The 19,592-nt window shown below is 43.6% G+C and overlaps 1 protein-coding gene across 3 annotated transcripts in view; it reads right to left on the bottom strand.

The window, feature by feature from the left end:
* The window catches only part of ddx46 (DEAD (Asp-Glu-Ala-Asp) box polypeptide 46), a 33,709-nt gene extending 17,964 nt beyond the window's left edge, over positions 1 to 15,745 (bottom strand). For all 3 annotated transcript variants that reach the window (XM_082141237.1, XM_082141238.1, XM_082141239.1), the window contains exons 1-5: positions 15,596 to 15,745; positions 3,597 to 3,782; positions 3,444 to 3,518; positions 1,232 to 1,313; positions 992 to 1,160 (exon numbers count right to left, since the gene is read on the bottom strand). In XM_082141237.1, the coding sequence (XP_081997363.1) occupies positions 992 to 1,160; positions 1,232 to 1,313; positions 3,444 to 3,518; positions 3,597 to 3,782; positions 15,596 to 15,612 (529 nt within the window). In that variant the 5' untranslated portion in view covers positions 15,613 to 15,745. The remainder of the gene's footprint in view (positions 1 to 991; positions 1,161 to 1,231; positions 1,314 to 3,443; positions 3,519 to 3,596; positions 3,783 to 15,595) is intronic.
* Positions 15,746 to 19,592: the final 3,847 nt, after the last annotated feature.

Below are 19,592 nucleotides of genomic sequence, written 5' to 3'. Positions count from 1 at the left end.
TGGAAATCCAGCGTTTAATGTAGTTTATGTGTGTATGTGGTGTTTTTAATGTGCTTTAAGACAAACCATGTGTACATTCATAAGTCGACACCATTGCTGAGTATTTCCTCCTTAAAACTGCAGTGAACCAAAGACAGTCTCAAAACACGCTTTGAAATCGCTGGTGTCGTTGGGCTCATTTGCATATTCATAGAACCTTGTAAACTAAACTCATCTTTGATCACCAAAATTACATATTTAAACGTTTGTTTTCTTTAAAAAAAAGTCGTCATGCCTTAAAATATCTTGACTGTAACTCGACACCCTTCCCTCATTTAGTATGCACGGTTCTATGAATATGCAAATGAGCCCCGCCTCCACTCACTCAGCTCAGAGATCCACTGGTTGACGATCACACGTTGATCTGATTGGTTACAAGGTAGTTTGTGATGTCAGGAACACCAGCGATTTCAAAGCGTGTGTTTGAGACTGTCTTTGGTTCACTGCAGTTTTAAGGAGGAAATACTCAGCAATGCTGTCGACTTATGAACTTACACATGGTTTGTCTTAAAGCACATTAAACACACCACATAGACACAAACTACATTAAACGCTGGATTTACACCACAGGGGGACTGTAAATGATGCTATTCGCCTTTGTTGAAGCCATCGGCACACATTATTTCAATGTGTTTAACAGTGGAATTCCTGTTGAAAACTACATTACCCATGATCCTTACCCATCAGAGAATCACGTCAAGCTAATCACCCACTCCCATGAAGCACAACCAATGACATCACTCGATCAGTCCCCCTATGCTCTCAAAATACTTAAATATCACACGTTTTAGATCTATATAGTTGAATTTTCTTCATGGTTTTGAATTGGACTGTCGTTTGCAGTGCATCATGGGACTGTGGCTCTGTCCGTCAGTAAGTTCCCAGTCTTGCACCTGTGCTTGTGAGTGTGTGTGTGATGCAGTGCTTGTGAGTGTGTGTGATGGTCACTGACCGTCATCATCCTCCAGGCTCCACTTCTTGCCCTGCTTCATCTCCTCCAGCTCCTTCTTGATCTCCCCGATGTTCTCCATGGCCTTCTTCCTCTGCTCCTCCCTCCACTTCTCCACGCGCTCCTTCCTCTTCCTCATCTCCTCCTCCAGCGTGTTCTGGTCGAAGTCTTGCTGCAGAGTCATGGCGTTAGAGCGCACTGATGCACACACTGATCTGGGGTTAATAAGCGGACAGCACTCACGTCTTCAGGCTTCTCCTCCTCCTTCTCCTCCTTGATCTTCTTCTTGTCAGCGCACTGATCTCCATTCTCCGGCTTCTCCTTGCTGGAACATCAGCATCACATTAGACCAGCTGTCACTCAACCAGCCTCGGGTCACAGAGGGCCGTTACACACATTTCTGATGCTTTACTGACAAAGCTGCGCATTTTCAAAACAATTTACAAAACTAGGAGTGACACTGCCTATAAAATAAAGATAATTAACATTTAGAATTAAATGTTCTTCAATGAATTTACATGACTCACATATAGCACATTTTCACACAAAATATATTTATACACACACATACTGTATTATTATGACATTTATATACATTTTGAAGGTCTATAATATTTTATTGTGAAGAAATTAACACAATGTTAAATAATTAATGTATATCCGTGTTGTCTAATTTCGATACCTTCGATAAAAATCGATATTCGAAACAATTTTCCACACCACAGGGAAAACTGCCATATAGATATTTTTAACATTATCTTTTTGATAATTAGGGTAATTTTGTTGCAATAGCTTACGCACAGGGAGGCTTAAAAATTAAATACAGATTGACGCTTACAAGTAAAGTTCTTCAGTCAAGAGCAGCGAGTGATGTTCTGCTTAATCAACATTAACGACAGACACTTATTGTGCTACTGTCTCTTTAAGAGCGAGCACACGACTCACCGTCTCTGCAGGACAGACGCTTCACAGAGAAACACACCCTTCCTACGTATCACAGTCAGAGAGTGTTTGCTTTCGCTTCGTTAGGACGTTTCAGGCTCTCTAGAGTTATACCTCTAATGTCCGTGAGGAAAGTGTTCAAATGATGTATTATTTTAAAGTTGTTTCTGCTGTTATGAGGAGAAAGTGTCAGTGATTGCTCCTCCATATCCTGCAGTGAAGCGCTGATACTTCAGCTTCCACACACACACACACACACTCTCCTGATAACAGCACACATTTATCTAGATTAACGCTCGAGCGTTAGGAGTGATGATTGTGAATGTTTGGATTTCCAGCTCATACTGTAGAACTGCCGTTAGTGATCTGTCCCTCACGCCGCCACTTCCTGTGGAGTTTATCTTTCTGAGACTAACAGACTATATTAGGGTTGTGCCGATGGACGATATCATCGTCCATCGTGATGGCTGACCGACATCACGATGGTGAGCCACCATCGTGATGCCACGCCCCCACCCTGTGAGACCAGCCCAGTCTCACGGCAGTTCGTGTGTACACCAGTGGTTGGGAACCTGGCTCGCGAGCCACACCTGGCTCTTAGGCAAAAATCATGTGGCTCGCAAGGTCTCTCACCCTTTACCAACGAACGATAAAAAAATTAAGACGTGCGTGTTCAGTGCTGTTCGCGAGTGTCACGAGTCACCACAGCAATCAACTAACCGCTTACGTTTCTGTGGTAACCTAACAGTTACAGCTCCTGCACTGGGATTCAAGCAGCTGCTGCTTGTTTAAGGTGATGGCGAAAATCATTTTAGAACAGCAGCGAAAATGTAAAAGTAGGCTATATAAACTTTAATATATCCTTTTATTGAAACGGGTGCTTTACTGTTCAAAGAGACATTTCGAAACATCTCACCCGCTGGCCGCTGGTACTTTCACTTTTGCCGCAGAGACCCTTTATGTCCTATAAATGTGTCATATTGTTGATAATCCGCGCAGATTTCAGTTGACGATTCTGTTTAAAGTTATTAATAATAAAACATGAATGAATGAGAAAGAAAAGAGCAGGATGTGCTTTATATTGAAAAGAAATATTAAAAGCACGATAAGTCGCGAAAGAGACCTGAATTGTACTGACAGGATGCTGTGCGCGCGCTCCGAGCGCAACACGGACAAGCAGAGTCTTTGTCTTCGGTTGCGAGCCTAAACGGCCAAATAAACACATAAATATTTCAAAATGCCAAGCCGAGTATTCCCGTGGCGTAAACACAGTAGAAGTAGCTACTTTCTCTCTCTCTTCGTGATGGTCAGCGCGATTCCGTAGCACCCCCCCCCCCCGACGATATCATCGTCCATCGCGATGTTTTACTGTAAACATCGTCAACTGCCAATTTAGGGGACATCGCCCAACCCTAGACTATATACAGCCGAAGCCCCTAGTGGGTCCCGGACCCCTGCTTTAGATGATCAGCAGAAGTGTTCAGGCATGTGTGTGTGTGTGAGAGAGACTGACCTCCTCCCTCTGCTCCTGCTCTTGCTCCTCCTGCGCTCTCGGCTGGTGCGTCTCCTGTCCCGACTCCTGGAGCGCCTGTGAAGAGATGTGACGTGGCCGTGAGCACATGACAGCAGTGTGTGTGTGAGTGTGAGAGTGTGAGTGTGTCCTGACCTCGGTCTCTTGCGGTCTCTGGAGCGTGACCTCCTCCTCTCTCTGCTGCGAGAGCGTTCTCTCCTGCTGCGCTCGCGGGCTCGTGACCCGGCCGGATCCTCTTTCTTCGAGCGCTTGGAGTCGGGCGAGCGGCTCTTGGACCTGCTGGCAGACCTGGCCCTTGAGCTGGAGCGCTTCCGGTAGTGCCTGAGACAGAGACGGGGTGAAACGCGGGTGAGACACGAGTGAGGCACGGCTGAGACACGAGTGAGGCACGGCTGAGACACAGGCGAGTGAGGCACGGCTGAGACACAGGCGAGTGAAACGCTTCTGGAACAAGAACACATGTGGGCGGGGCTTGATTGTGTCTGTGGGGAATTGATTGGATGGTTGTGGTTTGCTATTGGTAGATCTCATGTGAGTGACAGGTTATAGCCCCGCCCTCGTCATCAGAGAAGAGAAGTTGCTGTTTTTCTGATTCAAGATTACCAGGAACCGGAATTTAACAATAATGGTGTGGGTAAAAAATAAATAAAATAAAAAAAGTCTCGATTTTAATTTCTCAATTCTCATTTTTATGTACCGATATTGATTATCTATAAACCATAATCTTTGTTACTTTTGATATGAAACAAAGGCCCCATTTACACTGCATGGTTCAAATGACCCAATTCCGATGTTTTCCTCTCATGTGGCACAGATCGGATATGAGCGGCGAACGTGAGCAGGAAAAAGCACATGGATTCCGATATACTCGGATCGGTTTCAGGACTCACTCACATGTGGAAATACATCAGATATGAATCGGACACGTGCATTAGCGCCTGAAGCAGACAAATCTGATATTCCCCAGTAAATGCGAGTCGTACGTCATTAAAGTGTAAGTTGCAGGTTAACCACCACAGCCAATTAATGTGTAAATTAAAGTGCTCTATATTATTTCTGTCTTAAAATGCGTTAAAATAACATTTATTGGGGTTTCTTCAAAGGTAGCGTGTTTTTTCAGTAACTAGTGATGACGTCATAAGAGGAACTCGCAACCCATACTCTGCTAGATTCTTACTGTATTATGGCTATTTGGAGAACGATTTGGATGTGGGAAACCATCAAATTCTTTATGGACCACAGCCCTACAATTTTTAACCGGTCAGGCGTGAGAGAGGGGAGGAAATTGCCAGGACTAGGGATGCACCGATTGGGAAATTCTGGGCCGATACCGATACCGATGTTTAACATAACAACTTGGCCGATGGCCGATGCCGATGCCGATGTTTTTTCTTTTTGTTATTTATTCCTTCTTTTGTGCCACGGAAACATACAAGTCTTTCGGCTCTTGATCACACTATCCTAGAATGAGCACAAATTCAATCAGACCAATTTATGAAACAAAAAAAACCTTTAATGTCACTTTCTGGTTGACAGTTATAACCTTATTTATAAGTTCTTTTTCAGTTGTTATGAAGAGCAATATGAGAGAGAAATTTGGTAATCATTGTCTGACCCAACAAAAAAAACATTATAATATTCATTTTATTTTTCGTGTTCGCATTTATGAGGGGAAAAACACGGGTGAATGTTCATACCAAAATATTAAATTTTAAGCGCGCACGCGCTCTTCTGCGAGAGAGAGAGAGAGAGAGAGAGAGAGAGAGAGAGAGAGAGAGAGCCCCGACCGCGCGCGCGCTCTCACTCACTATTCAGAGCGGTCAAGCTTCCCCGTACTTTTTGACAAGAGTCCTTGACAGGGAGGCCAGAGTTTCTTTGCAGCTCAAGTCGGCGGCGGTGTGTACAGTTAACGCTCTATCTGTTGACGGCGCTGAGGGAAAAGCTCCCGCCACTGGAAGAAGCAGTCGCCGCCCATTTGTGTCCTCCTGCGCACCCATCAAAGCCGTGCAGAACGTCTTCAGCACTCGCGGATCGTGCATACTCCGCCGCTTCTTCTGCTACACACCATGGTCGTTCTTTTCTCGAGAAAAGGAGTTTTCTCATAGAAAATAAATAAATAAATGCGTCATTGTACCCAGCACTTCTGAAAATGCACTTCCGAATGCGTCTCTGTCCCCAGCATATCAAACCAAACTGACGCCCATGTGACATCGGCGAATGTCATTTTTATTTCCCGATGGCCGATGGCAGTTAACGAGGCAAATATCGGCCGTTACCGATGTTCAGCCGATGCATCGGTGCATCCCTAGCCAGGACCCATGGCACTCAAAGAGTTATTAATGCTTGGTGTGAGGAGAATGAGTGGAGGGTTGGCCAGGGGTGAGTAGCTACGTTAGAGCTAGTCTAGGCTAGCCTGGTGCAAACTTAACCCGGATAATATAAGGGAACAAGCCAGTCTTTTCAAAAGTTTGCCGTCATGTAGAATAGCAAGGAGGGACAACGACTGAAGACATTATTTACTTACATGGTGTCAGTCCAAATCAGAGCTGTAGAGATGCACACAGTGCACAGGCACCAATCGCTAGTCTCATCGACGCCTCAAACGTCATGTAATACCCTTCCTCAATCCACGCTATTTCTCACGATTTAATTAGCGATGTTTATTATCAGAAAAGAAAAAGAGAGATCGATGTCCCCATCACTGTGTTTGTGTGGGCTATGCCACCCAATTGAATCAGCAGTGGAGAGTATGTGCTGCCGTGATGTGAACGCGTTTTGGAGTTTAGTGGAACAGCTCGACCTGCGACTGGCTGATCTGACGTGCCTGAACCCGATGCCTGAACCTGTTTGTTTTGCGAATAGCTTATTCTCATTTCAGGCAGGATCACGGTCCCCTTGAAGTCAGCACACACGAGTATGTTTACAGTTGAGTTATTTTATCCATAATTTTTTTTAGCAAATAAAACATACAACCAACTTTTCTGTATGCAAGGCATCTATAGCTATGACTATGCCGGTAACTCTACTAGTGAGTTCCTCTTATGACGTCACGCCCCATCTAGTGGAAGGGAACGGGAGCGGTTAAAACCACTGTTAAAAGTGCCAACTTTTCATAATATATTCAAGATTTTGGTATAAAAAACAATGGTGGGCGGTTCTTATCTTTATGTTTAATAAACACATTGCATTATCATCATGAAAAATGTAACCTGCAATTTACACTTTAACAAAGGGACGTAAACTCAGGTGGACACCAATGCGATCACATGACTCATTACTGGCACGATGGAGGATGAAGGCTCTACAGCAGGAGAACAACTCTACCTCTACAGCAGGAGAACAACTCTACCTCTACAGCAGGAGAACAACTCTACCTCTACAGCAGGAGAACAACTCTACCTCTACAGCAGGAGAACAACTCTACCTCTACAGCAGGAGAACAACTCTACCTCTACAGCAGGAGAACAACTCTACCTCTACAGCAGGAGAACAACTCTACCTCTACAGCAGGAGAACAACTCTACCTCTACAGCAGGAGAACAACTCTACCTCTACAGCAGGAGAACAACTCTACCTCTACAGCAGGAGAACAACTCTACCTCTACAGCAGGAGAACAACTCTACAGCAGGAGAACAACTCTACAGCAGGAGAACAACTCTACAGCAGGAGAACAACTCTACAGCAGGAGAACAACTCTACAGCAGGAGAACAACTCTAACTCTACAGCAGGAGAACAACTCTAACTCTACAGCAGGAGAACAACTCTAACTCTACAGCAGGAGAACAACTCTAACTCTACAGCAGGAGAACAACTCTAACTCTACAGCAGGAGAACAACTCTAACTCTACAGCAGGAGAACAACTCTAACTCTACAGCAGGAGAACACTCTAACTCTACAGCAGGAGAACAACTCTAACTCTACAGCAGGAGAACAACTCTAACTCTACAGCAGGAGAACAACTCTAACTCTACAGCAGGAGAACAACTCTAACTCTACAGCAGGAGAACAACTCTACCTCTACAGCAGGAGAACAACTCTACCTCTACAGCAGGAGAACAACTCTACCTCTACAGCAGGAGAACAACTCTACACTACAGCAGGAGAACAACTCTACCTCTACAGCAGGAGAACAACTCTACCTCTACAGCAGGAGAACAACTCTACCTCTACAGCAGGAGAACAACTCTACCTCTACAGCAGGAGAACAACTCTACCTCTACAGCAGGAGAACAACTCTACCTCTACAGCAGGAGAACAACTCTACCTCTACAGCAGGAGAACAACTCTACCTCTACAGCAGGAGAACAACTCTACCTCTACAGCAGGAGAACAACTCTACCTCTACAGCAGGAGAACAACTCTACCTCTACAGCAGGAGAACAACTCTACCTCTACAGCAGGAGAACAACTCTACCTCTACAGCAGGAGAACAACTCTACACTACAGCAGGAGAACAACTCTACACTACAGCAGGAGAACAACTCTACACTACAGCAGGAGAACAACTCTACACTACAGCAGGAGAACAACTCTACACTACAGCAGGAGAACAACTCTACACTACAGCAGGAGAACAACTCTACACTACAGCAGGAGAACAACTCTACAGCACAGCAGGAGAACAACTCTACAGCACAGCAGGAGAACAACTCTACTCTACAGCAGGAGAACAACTCTACCTCTACAGCAGGAGAACAACTCTACACTACAGCAGGAGAACAACTCTACACTACAGCAGGAGAATAACTCTACCTCTACAGCAGGAGAACAACTCTACAGGAGAGAATAGATAACTCTACACTACAGCAGGAGAACAACTCTACCTCTACAGCAGGAGAACAACTCTACACTACAGGAGGAGAACAACTCTACAGCACAGCAGGAGAACAACTCTACACTACAGCAGGAGAACAACTCTACACTACGGCAGGAGAATAACTCTACACTACGGCAGGAGAACAACTCTACAGGAGAGAATAAATAACTCTACACTACAGCAGGAGAACAACTCTACAGCACAGCAGGAGAACAACTCTACACTACAGCAGGAGAACAACTCTACAGCACAGCAGGAGAACAACTCTACAGCACAGCAGGAGAACAACTCTACACTACAGCAGGAGAACAACTCTACACTACAGGAGGAGAACAACTCTACACTAGGGGTGCACCGATCCGATATTAGGATCGGATATCGGCCGCGATACTGACAAAATAGCTGGATCGGGGATCGGAAAAAATAACAGATCCACGGGCCGATCCAGGTTTTTTTTTTTTTTTTTTTTTTGTCGCAGCAGAACCTACGTCATTCGTCAGCTTCACGTGTGTCGCATGCTAGAAGCAACATGGAGCGAGCCAGAGGCCGTTTCTCAATACCAAGTACGCAAACTTCGGACTTGCGTCCTTGGTAGTTCGGACTTGCCAAGTTTGACTCAGGAGAACGAACTCCCGAGGACGAGAGGACGCGAGTCCGGTTATTCTGCAAATGGAACAGCAGCGTTCTTGATCGCGTCACTCAGCTCGCTCTGGCTACTCCGGTCATCTCTTTATGTATGTTTTAGCCAACAATAAAACGAAATATGTTATAAAACACCACTCTGCCTCTTTTCATGAAAAAAAAACTTAAACATATTAATGGCCACATAAATGTGGTTCAGGCAAACGCGTACATTGATCATCTTTACTGCATATATTTATAACAACACGAAATATAAAACACAACCCTGCTTCTTTTTGTTTTCATTTTTTAAAATATGAAACATATTGATCATTAAAACTGAGATTTAAATTTGCCATTGCTGATTAAGTGAGCATTCACAGCAGGTCATGTTTGTGATGGTGATGTGACACTGCACTACATGTTTACAATGTTTGGTTATTATTTGTATGTGTGATCAAGTTGTTGATCAACTTTTTATTTGTTTATTCTCAGGTTCAGCTGCTATGTTGCATTTTAAATTCCTGTTTGCAGGACTTTGCACTTTATATTTTTTACATGTTTACAATGTTTGGTTACTGTTTGATTACTATTGTATGTTCAACCAATGCACTGTTTTGTTTCTTATATAATTTAAGAGTTTGATTACATTATATTGTAGATTTGAATGCACAATTGTTTTTTTAAATAAATAAGAATTCAACACATTACATACATCTGTTATTTTGTCTTAGTTATGTTTAGTTAGTAAAGTCTGGTGCCTTTAGTCTCTTCAAGGAAGGTATAAGGTGGAAGGTATACAGTTTATTATTAATTCAACAATAGTATCGGATCGGTATCGGGTATCGACAGATACACAAAGCCCAGGCATCGGTGTCGGTATCGGGACTGAAAAAGTCGGATCGGTGCACCCCTACTCTACACTACAGCAGGAGAACAACTCTACACTACAGCAGGAGAACAACTCTACACTACAGCAGGAGAACAACTCTACACTACAGCAGGAGAACAACTCTACACTACAGCAGGAGAACAACTCTACACTACAGCAGGAGAACAACTCTACAACTCTACACTACAGCAGGAGAACAACTCTACACTACAGCAGGAGAACAACTACACTACAGGAAGAGAACAACTCTACACTACAGGAGGAGAACAACTCTACCTCTACAGCAGGAGAACAACTCTACACTACAGCAGGAGAACAACTCTACACTACAGCGGGAGAACAACTCTACACTACAGCGGGAGAACAACTCTACACTACAGCGGGAGAACAACTCTACACTACAGCGGGAGAATAACTCTACACTACAGCGGGAGAATAACTCTACACTACAGCGGGAGAACAACTCTACACTACAGGAGGAGAACAACTCTACACTACAGGAGGAGAACAACTCTACACTACAGGAGGAGAACAACTCTACACTACAGCAGGAGAACAACTCTACACTACAGCAGGAGAACAACTCTACACTACAGCAGGAGAACAACTCTACACTACAGCAGGAGAACAACTCTACACTACAGCAGGAGAACAACTCTACACTACAGCAGGAGAACAACTCTACACTACAGCAGGAGAACAACTCTACACTACAGCAGGAGAACAACTACACTACAGCAGGAGAACAACTCTACACTACAGCAGGAGAACAACTCTACCTCTACAGGAGGAGAACAACTCTACCTCTACAGCAGGAGAACAACTCTACACTACAGGAGGAGAACAACTCTACACTACAGGAGGAGAACAACTCTACCTCTACAGCGGGAGAACAACTCTACACTACAGCGGGAGAACAACTCTACACTACAGCGGGAGAACAACTCTACACTACAGCGGGAGAACAACTCTACACTACAGGGGGAGAACAACTCTACCTCTACAGCAGGAGAACAACTCTACACTACAGGAGGAGAACAACTCTACACTACAGCAGGAGAACAACTCTACACTACAGCGGGAGAATAACTCTACACTACAGGGGGAGAACAACTCTACCTCTACAGCAGGAGAACAACTCTACACTACAGCAGGAGAACTCTACACTACAGGAGGAGAACAACTCTACCTCTACAGCAGGAGAACAACTCTACACTACAGCAGGAGAACAACTCTACACTACAGCAGGAGAACAACTCTACACTACAGCAGGAGAACAACTCTACACTACAGCAGGAGAACAACTCTACACTACAGCAGGAGAACAACTCTACACTACAGCAGGAGAACAACTCTACACTACAGCAGGAGAACAACTCTACACTACAGCAGGAGAACAACTCTACACTACCAGGGCTCCAGACTAACTTTTTTTATTAGGAGCGCTGTAGCCCCTGACTTAAAATTTTAGGAGCGCAAGCAGAAAATTTAGGGGCACATCTTAAATCACCTTGCAATGCAATTATTCACATTTCCCCCAAAAATAACTGTATTACTGACAAATGCTTTGATAATAAATAGACTTAACGTACAGAAATTACAATGTGCAGTTTTATTTTAAGTTCAGAGGGCTCCAGACTAACATTTGAGGGCAGCGGCACTAAGTTCTACAGAAAGTATCTGGTAGCACTGTGGGATGACAAAGCACTGAGCTTAATTTGAGGTGTAGATAAAATTAACTTGAACTATTATCATTCATAATGTCTTAATATTAATTCAATAGCAAAATGAGTGACAAAATAGATATTAGGGATTGAAAATAGCCAATAAGCGCCCTCAGCAGCTATGTTTACAATGGTCATTTTATTTTATTTTATTTTTTTAAATAAGTGTGAGTTTTCCTACTTCTTGAAACTTTTAGTTTTATAAATAGAGACAATCTTTAAAGGTTGAACAAAAAATGTTTTGGTCAACACATTAAAAATAACATTACAAACATTATTAATAATAATATTTAAATATGATATTATAGTTTTGAAGTGCTGGAAAAAGATATGTGTAGGCTACTGTTATAACCACAGTATACCGTTACAGTTAGTGTTACTACATTAAATCCATGGTGAATGTTGCTGATCTGTGGACCTAAAGCCTTCTATAACTTGTTCGTTCATGGCACATGTTTCTCCTGGTTTCCACGTTAGCGCTGTTTGATCTGATATGGTTTATAACAGAGAATTCTGCGTTGAATCTGAATGTTTCTCACTGGATCTCGCAACGATGTTATTAATTCTGTCGCGAACTCAATGGATTTCTTCACTGGATGTCCACGATGTGACGGTGTTGCGTGATCGAGATCCGCCCGCGACTGGCGAGAGAAGCTCTGCGCTGTCTATTATTGGTTCAAACTATTAAACGGTCCGTGACGCAGAAATGAGTAGCGCAGTTTTTTTCCGCTTTCATTTTGTTTTGATTTATTAACATGTCACGGAATACTCTATGCTTGAGGCTGAGAATGTGTCTAACTAGCATATTGTGTTTAAACTGCGAAGTGCCTGCACTGTCTGCAAACTTCGTTTTCCCCGCAGTTCTGGGATAGCGACTGCAACATTCGCAGTTCATTAAGTTCGTCTCCTTACAGTACCTCAACCAGCTGAATTCTCGCAGCCAGTCTTCCCGAAAATGGTGGATTCGGGCCTTTATCACCTCACAAACCTCTGATTCTGAATCATCATCCGGCTGTGTCTGTGACATTGATATTTGTCTCCGTCTCCTTCCCACGGACGTTTACGCGCGCTCGATTATCTCTAGGACCCTCCCCCTCCACACATTAGCCAGTTACAGTGGCCATTCCCAATTCTTCTCACACTCATTGGCCTGCCACACATTCCGGATTCATTGACGCGCCCCTTCCGTTTAACGTGTAAAAACAAAACAAATTTAGTGGTCGCACATGTGCGACTGGATGAAAAATTCAGTCGCACACTCTCAAATTTTGGTCGCAAAATGCGACCATTTGGTCGCAGTCTGGAGCCCTGACTACAGCAGGAGAACAACTCTACACTACAGCAGGAGAACAACTCTACACTACAGCAGGAGAACAACTCTACACTACAGCAGGAGAACAACTCTACACTACAGCAGGAGAACAACTCTACACTACAGCAGGAGAACAACTCTACACTACAGCAGGAGAACAACTCTACACTACAGCAGGAGAACAACTCTACACTACAGCAGGAGAACAATTCTACACTACAGCAGGAGAACAACTCTACACTACAGCAGGAGAACAACTCTACACTACAGCAGGAGAACAACTCTACACTACAGCAGGAGAACAACTCTACACTACAGCAGGAGAACAACTCTACACTACAGCAGGAGAACAACTCTACACTACAGCAGGAGAACAACTCTACACTACAGCAGGAGAACAACTCTACACTACAGCAGGAGAACAACTCTACACTACAGGAGGAGAACAACTCTACACTACAGGAGGAGAACAACTCTACCTCTACAGCAGGAGAACAACTCTACCTCTACAGCAGGAGAACAACTCTACCTCTACAGGAGGAGAACAACTCTACACTACAGGAGGAGAACAACTCTACACTACAGGAGGAGAACAACTCTACACTACAGGAGGAGAACAACTCTACACTACAGGAGGAGAACAACTCTACACTACAGCAGGAGAACAACTCTACACTACAGCAGGAGAACAACTCTACACTACAGCAGGAGAACAACTCTACACTACAGCAGGAGAACAACTCTACACTACAGCAGGAGAACAACTCTACCGCTACAGCAGGAGAACAACTCTACCGCTACAGCAGGAGAACAACTCTACACTACAGCAGGAGAACAACTCTACACTACAGCAGGAGAACAACTCTACACTACAGCAGGAGAACAACTCTACACTACAGCAGGAGAACAACTCTACACTACAGCAGGAGAACAACTCTACACTACAGCAGGAGAACAACTCTACACTACAGCAGGAGAACAACTCTACAGCACAGCAGGAGAACAACTCTACACTACAGCAGGAGAACAACTCTACACTACAGCAGGAGAACAACTCTACACTACAGCAGGAGAACAACTCTACACTACAGCAGGAGAACAACTCTACACTACAGCAGGAGAACAACTCTACACTACAGCAGGAGAACAACTCTACACTACAGCAGGAGAACAACTCTACACTACAGCAGGAGAACAACTCTACACTACAGCAGGAGAACAACTCTACACTACAGCAGGAGAACAACTCTACACTACAGCAGGAGAACAACTCTACACTACAGCAGGAGAACAACTCTACACTACAGGAGGAGAACAACTCTACACTACAGGAGGAGAACAACTCTACACTACAGGAGGAGAACAACTCTACACTACAGGAGGAGAACAACTCTACACTACAGGAGGAGAACAACTCTACACTACAGCAGGAGAACAACTCTACACTACAGGAGGAGAACAACTCTACACTACAGCAGGAGAACAACTCTACACTACAGCAGGAGAACAACTCTACACTACAGGAGGAGAACAACTCTACACTACAGCAGGAGAACAACTCTACACTACAGCAGGAGAACAACTACACTACAGCAGGAGAACAACTCTACACTACAGCAGGAGAACAACTCTACACTACAGCAGGAGAACAACTCTACACTACAGCAGGAGAACAACTCTACACTACAGCAGGAGAACAACTCTACACTACAGCAGGAGAATAACTCTACACTACAGCAGGAGAACAACTCTACACTACAGCAGGAGAACAACTCTACCTCTACAGCAGGAGAACAACTCTACACTACAGGAGGAGAACAACTCTACACTACAGCAGGAGAACAACTCTACACTACAGCAGGAGAACAACTCTACACTACAGCAGGAGAACAACTCTACAGGAGAGAATAACTCATGAGAATAACTATGCATTTGGCAGACGCTTTTATCCAAATATAGCCTAGGCCTATTCACAAATGAATCGATACTGAATCACAGTTGGAATTGAATCACAAGCTTGTGAATCGGAATCGTACAGAATCGTGAAATGTGTGACAATGTCCAGATAAATCATTTATAATAAACATGGCAAAATTCTATTAAAAAAAAATTATTGTCTAATGATTTCATGATGACTTTAACCATAAAGAAACAGCTTATAGTTTTGTTTATGTTTCAACTGAAAACAATAGAAATGTAGTAGTATTACACTGGCTCCACATTATACACACAAAGCTAAAAACACTGAAAAACACCTTTATGCAAATATTATAAAATAATAATATTATTATTATATATTATTAAATAAGAATTATTAGTGGTATTATTAATTATTATTTACAACAGAGGTCGACATATATCTGTAAATTAGACATAAAAGTAAAATATGGAAGCTAATTTTATGGAAGTTGACTGCGTTGTTATGACGTAATGAATTAAACTGTATTTAATAGTGATGTAAACAACATAATGGCGCGATATGCAGATATTCACACAGACCGGGGGACTCACCTCCTCTACGTGCTCTCCATTACACCATTTATTGCAAACGTTAGTTAGTTAGTTAGTGAGTTAGTTAGAGAGTTAGTGAGTTAGTCTGTGAGCTCAAACGTAGAGTTTACGTCTTATGATTATGATTGTTTCATTCGCAGCGCAGCGGTATTAATAACACCTTCATAACACACGCGTGTAATTCACACTGGAAATATTACTAAAACAGTTAAACGTGATAATCAGATGAAATTGAATAAACATGGAAAGATTTACCGTGACTCTCGTCCCATGATGTCGCTTCAGTGAGTGCAAACACACAAACACTTCCGGCTGCATGATGACCACTTCCGCTCTTTACTTTTATTAAAGGGACAGATTCCAGTTCGTCCAAAAATTAACGATCGATCCAGAAACGATGACAAAACTATTCCTTTTATTTAGGATTTATTTAAATTAGAGACTTTATACCGCAAACAGAAAATACAAATCAAACCAATAATAAAATATTTAAGTAAATAAAAGTCACCAAAAAATTACATTCAAACCTCACCAGATGTAGCATTACCGAGTATCTTTCTGCTCAAGCACTACAGTTTGAGGGATCTCCTTCAAACGTGTGTGTGTGTGTGTGTGTGTGTGTGTCATGTTGTTTTCGTGATTTATTAAAAATCTACTGCTGTCGCTCAAACACTCGCATGATGACGTCAGAGTGTCACGTGTTCGTACGCTTCTGCGTTTCCATCCATCAAATCTTATCATAAGGAATATCACTTAATTAATCTGATACTTCTTTAAGCTATATTTACTATTTATAAATGTAAATTTGGAAGAAATAAGCCTTTGTTTTTAATTTTAAGATTATAGAAATTCAGCAATACCTAAACGCAGTGTTGTGTTTAAAAATAAGAAAGCTGCAGTGTGTTTCAGTGTCAAGATTTTACTTTTTTTTAATGTAACTTTTAAGTTTGTCACTGTTTCTTTATACATTTGTCTTTTTTTTATGTTGTTGTTGTTGTTTACTCAATGTACCCCCCCCCCCCCCCGACCGTTGTTGTAATTCTTCAAACAAATTTTTTTAATCTGATTTGCGACTCGATTCATTGTTCAGAAATACACAATTACGATATACAGCAAATAAAATAAAATAAGATGAAGACAGCCTTCAGATGTTCCCAGTATCACTTCATCTGAATGTAAAGCTCCCTCAGAATGACATTCTTCTTCTTTGTCCACTTTCCTCTGATATACAGTCGTGTTTAAAGAAGTGAGTAAAGCTCAAAATCCTTATAATAACTTTTATTTCAATACACGCACATGCACTGGGAGCACTGCACAATCTACTCAAAATCAAAACATAAAGAAAAATCTGTTATTACTTCATAGAAAGGGAAGAAAAAGGAATATTAGGCTGTTCAAATAAATAGCAGTGTCTGCATTTGTCTTTACAAAGTCAAACTTTTACTGTATAAAGTGGAAAATGCTTGAAGCTTGAGCTCTGGTGTGAATCCCTGGCCTGATGTAGTTGTGTCCGCAGGGTGTCTGAGACGTGGAGTCGACCCGCTCCTGAACCGGTGTTCCAGACGACTGCTCCTCAGACCACAGCTCCTCAGGCCACAGCTCCTCAGACCACAGCTCCTCAGACCACAGCTCCTCAGGCCACAGCTCCTCAGACCACAGCTCCTCAGACCACAGCTCCTCAGACCACAGCTCCTCAGGCCACAGCTCCTCAGGCCACAGCTCCTCAGGCCACAGCTCCTCAGGCCACAGCTCCTCAGACCACAGCTCCTCAGGCCACAGCTCCTCAGACCACAGCTCCTCAGGCCACATCTCCTCAGACCACAGCTCCTCAGGCCACAGCTCCTCAGGCCACAGCTCCTCAGGCCACAGCTCCTCAGACCACAGCTCCTCAGGCCACAGCTCCTCAGACCACAGCTCCTCAGGCCACAGCTCCTCAGGCCACAGCTCCTCAGGCCACAGCTCCTCAGACCACAGCTCCTCAGGCCACAGCTCCTCAGGCCTCAGCTCAGTTACACAGAATCAGCAGATCATGCATGTCCTGACTGTTGGGTCTGTTGTTTTTCTATTACTTTACTATACTATACTAGTAAATTATTTGCTATGTAGAAATATAATTTCTATCAAAAACAGTGATTGGTCTGGTTAGTGATGTTGGACTGCTATTATTTTGAACACAACTGTATGTGAAACTCTCCTCATTAATATTTCCATTCTGACAGATTTATTACAGAGTTATAACCCAGTTAACCCAGTTCTCTTTCTAACTTTCGTTCGGTATCTCTCCTATGGGATATAACTCTTAAACAATCTTAAACGCATCTAAATCTTGATAGAAATAATACTTGCATGGATCTTTGGTGCTGAGCAAGAATGCGTGTGTGTGTGTGATGATCCTCGCTGTGTTTGAAGTGTTCTTTCGGTTCTTCCGGAGAGCGTGTTGTTCGCAGGAAGTTTAAAAGGTTTACTTGAAAGCAAAGTAGCTGGAAAATCAGGGTAAGTCCATTTCACTCGGAGACAGAAATAAATGAGCACGGAAGAAAAGACTAAAACTAGGCAAGAAGCTAGAGACTAGAGATAAGACTAAGAATAAAACACAAAGAACGAGAGTTTACAGAATAAGACTAAGAAAGCGATGAGCCATCGTCGTTGTCCTTTAAGGAAGACTTCGTCCACACCTATGTTGGGTGAACTGACCAATAGCAGCCAATAGCTGACCAATCCTTCTGACGGGTCATTGGTCATTTTTACTCCAAACGATGGCAAACATAGTTTAATACATTTTATCGTAACCTACTATATATATTTAGCTAAGGCAAACCGAGAGGTTTAATTCAGTACCAAGAAAAGATATGTCTGGAATATACAAAAGTAGAGGAACGTTCTTACACTTGAATATAAGCACTTAGAGTTCAACTAACACAACTAGAAAGTCATAACTAGGCTAATATGAGGTGGGTAACATACATACACACAGGAATATATCATATACATTTTGGAATTACTTATATTCTGAGTTAAATGGAAAGAATGTTTGAAGTTGAGTTGATCACGATCTTTTTGAAGCTCACGACGGAGTTTGGAGGTGTTTCTGTTTAACCTCTGCCATGCCACACTAAAGTGACAATGGGGCAGTTTGATCCAGACTCATCGGCGCTAGGCCTGTGATTTACATGAACGAGTCCAATAGGTTAAAAGCTTTCTGAAGCTTAGAACGAATAAGTCACCGTGATTTCGTCCAGCCCTTGGCCTGGATGAGTCAGAGAAAACTTTATTTTTGATGGGATGCTTGTGAACTTTTGTCCTTCCTCCCTCAGAACAAACCTCACCGGTGGAGGGACAAATCTCTGGGGGGCTCCTGAATAACACGGGCCATAAACACGCACACATTGGACTTTGAACTGTCCACATGAACCTGTTTCACATTTAAATTCCTTCTCCTTTTCCCCGCGGGAGGGAGAGAGGAATCGTTCTGAAGGGATGGGACAGAGAAAGTCTCCAAACCCTCCCTGATGACAGATCAGTGTCTCAGGTCGACCGCCTCTTCTTGTTCCCCTGAGGGGTAGCCGACCGGTGTTTCACTGCGGCCGTGAAAGATTGGGCTTCCCTGCTGTTGTGGTGGAGCGGGAGGGAAAGGCTGATGGTTCAAATGTCCCCCTTTCCCCGAGGGTCTGATATTCGGTCGGCTCTGGTGATAAGGGCGAGATGCCGCTTTCTAGGGAGGCAGACCTCGAATGCTGCCCCCTTTTTTTCCACAGGTCACATTGCTGACGCATCACTGTAATCTTTGCAACGAACATGGCCGTTGGATCAATCAGGGCATCCAAAAAACTCCACTTTCTCTTTGCCAGAGAGTCCTGACAGGCCCAGCCACAGCAATCTCTCTCCCACGACCGCTAAGCCCATTCTCCGTCCACAGCTCTGGACTGCTCCGCGAGATGTATGCAGATACCTCTCCATAATCTCTCCCCACAAGCCAGCGGCCTGGGGGCAATCCATGGGTTCCTCTCTGGGTTGAGCAGAGAGGCATGAGTCCGACTTACCAGCGACTGCCACGCGGAGTCTCCTTTCTCAGGTCTTAGCCGAGAACACTGCGCAGTGCGGGGAGCCCTCGGGGTGGGATAGCGCTGCCTGAGCGTGATTAGTGCCACAACAGGAGATGCAGAGACCGTGTGAATCCTTTGCAGAAATCCACATTCCACAAGCACATGATGCGGAGGACGACCTTTTCCTCCGGGGCTCTCCGGCTCTTTCA

Source organism: Leuciscus leuciscus, assembly GCF_965113295.1.
Source record: "Leuciscus leuciscus genome assembly, chromosome: 16".
In the NCBI taxonomy this organism is placed as follows: Eukaryota; Metazoa; Chordata; class Actinopteri; order Cypriniformes; family Leuciscidae; genus Leuciscus; species Leuciscus leuciscus.
The sequence above is the reverse complement of the archived record's forward strand: the minus strand, read 5'-3'. Positions and strand labels throughout refer to the sequence as shown.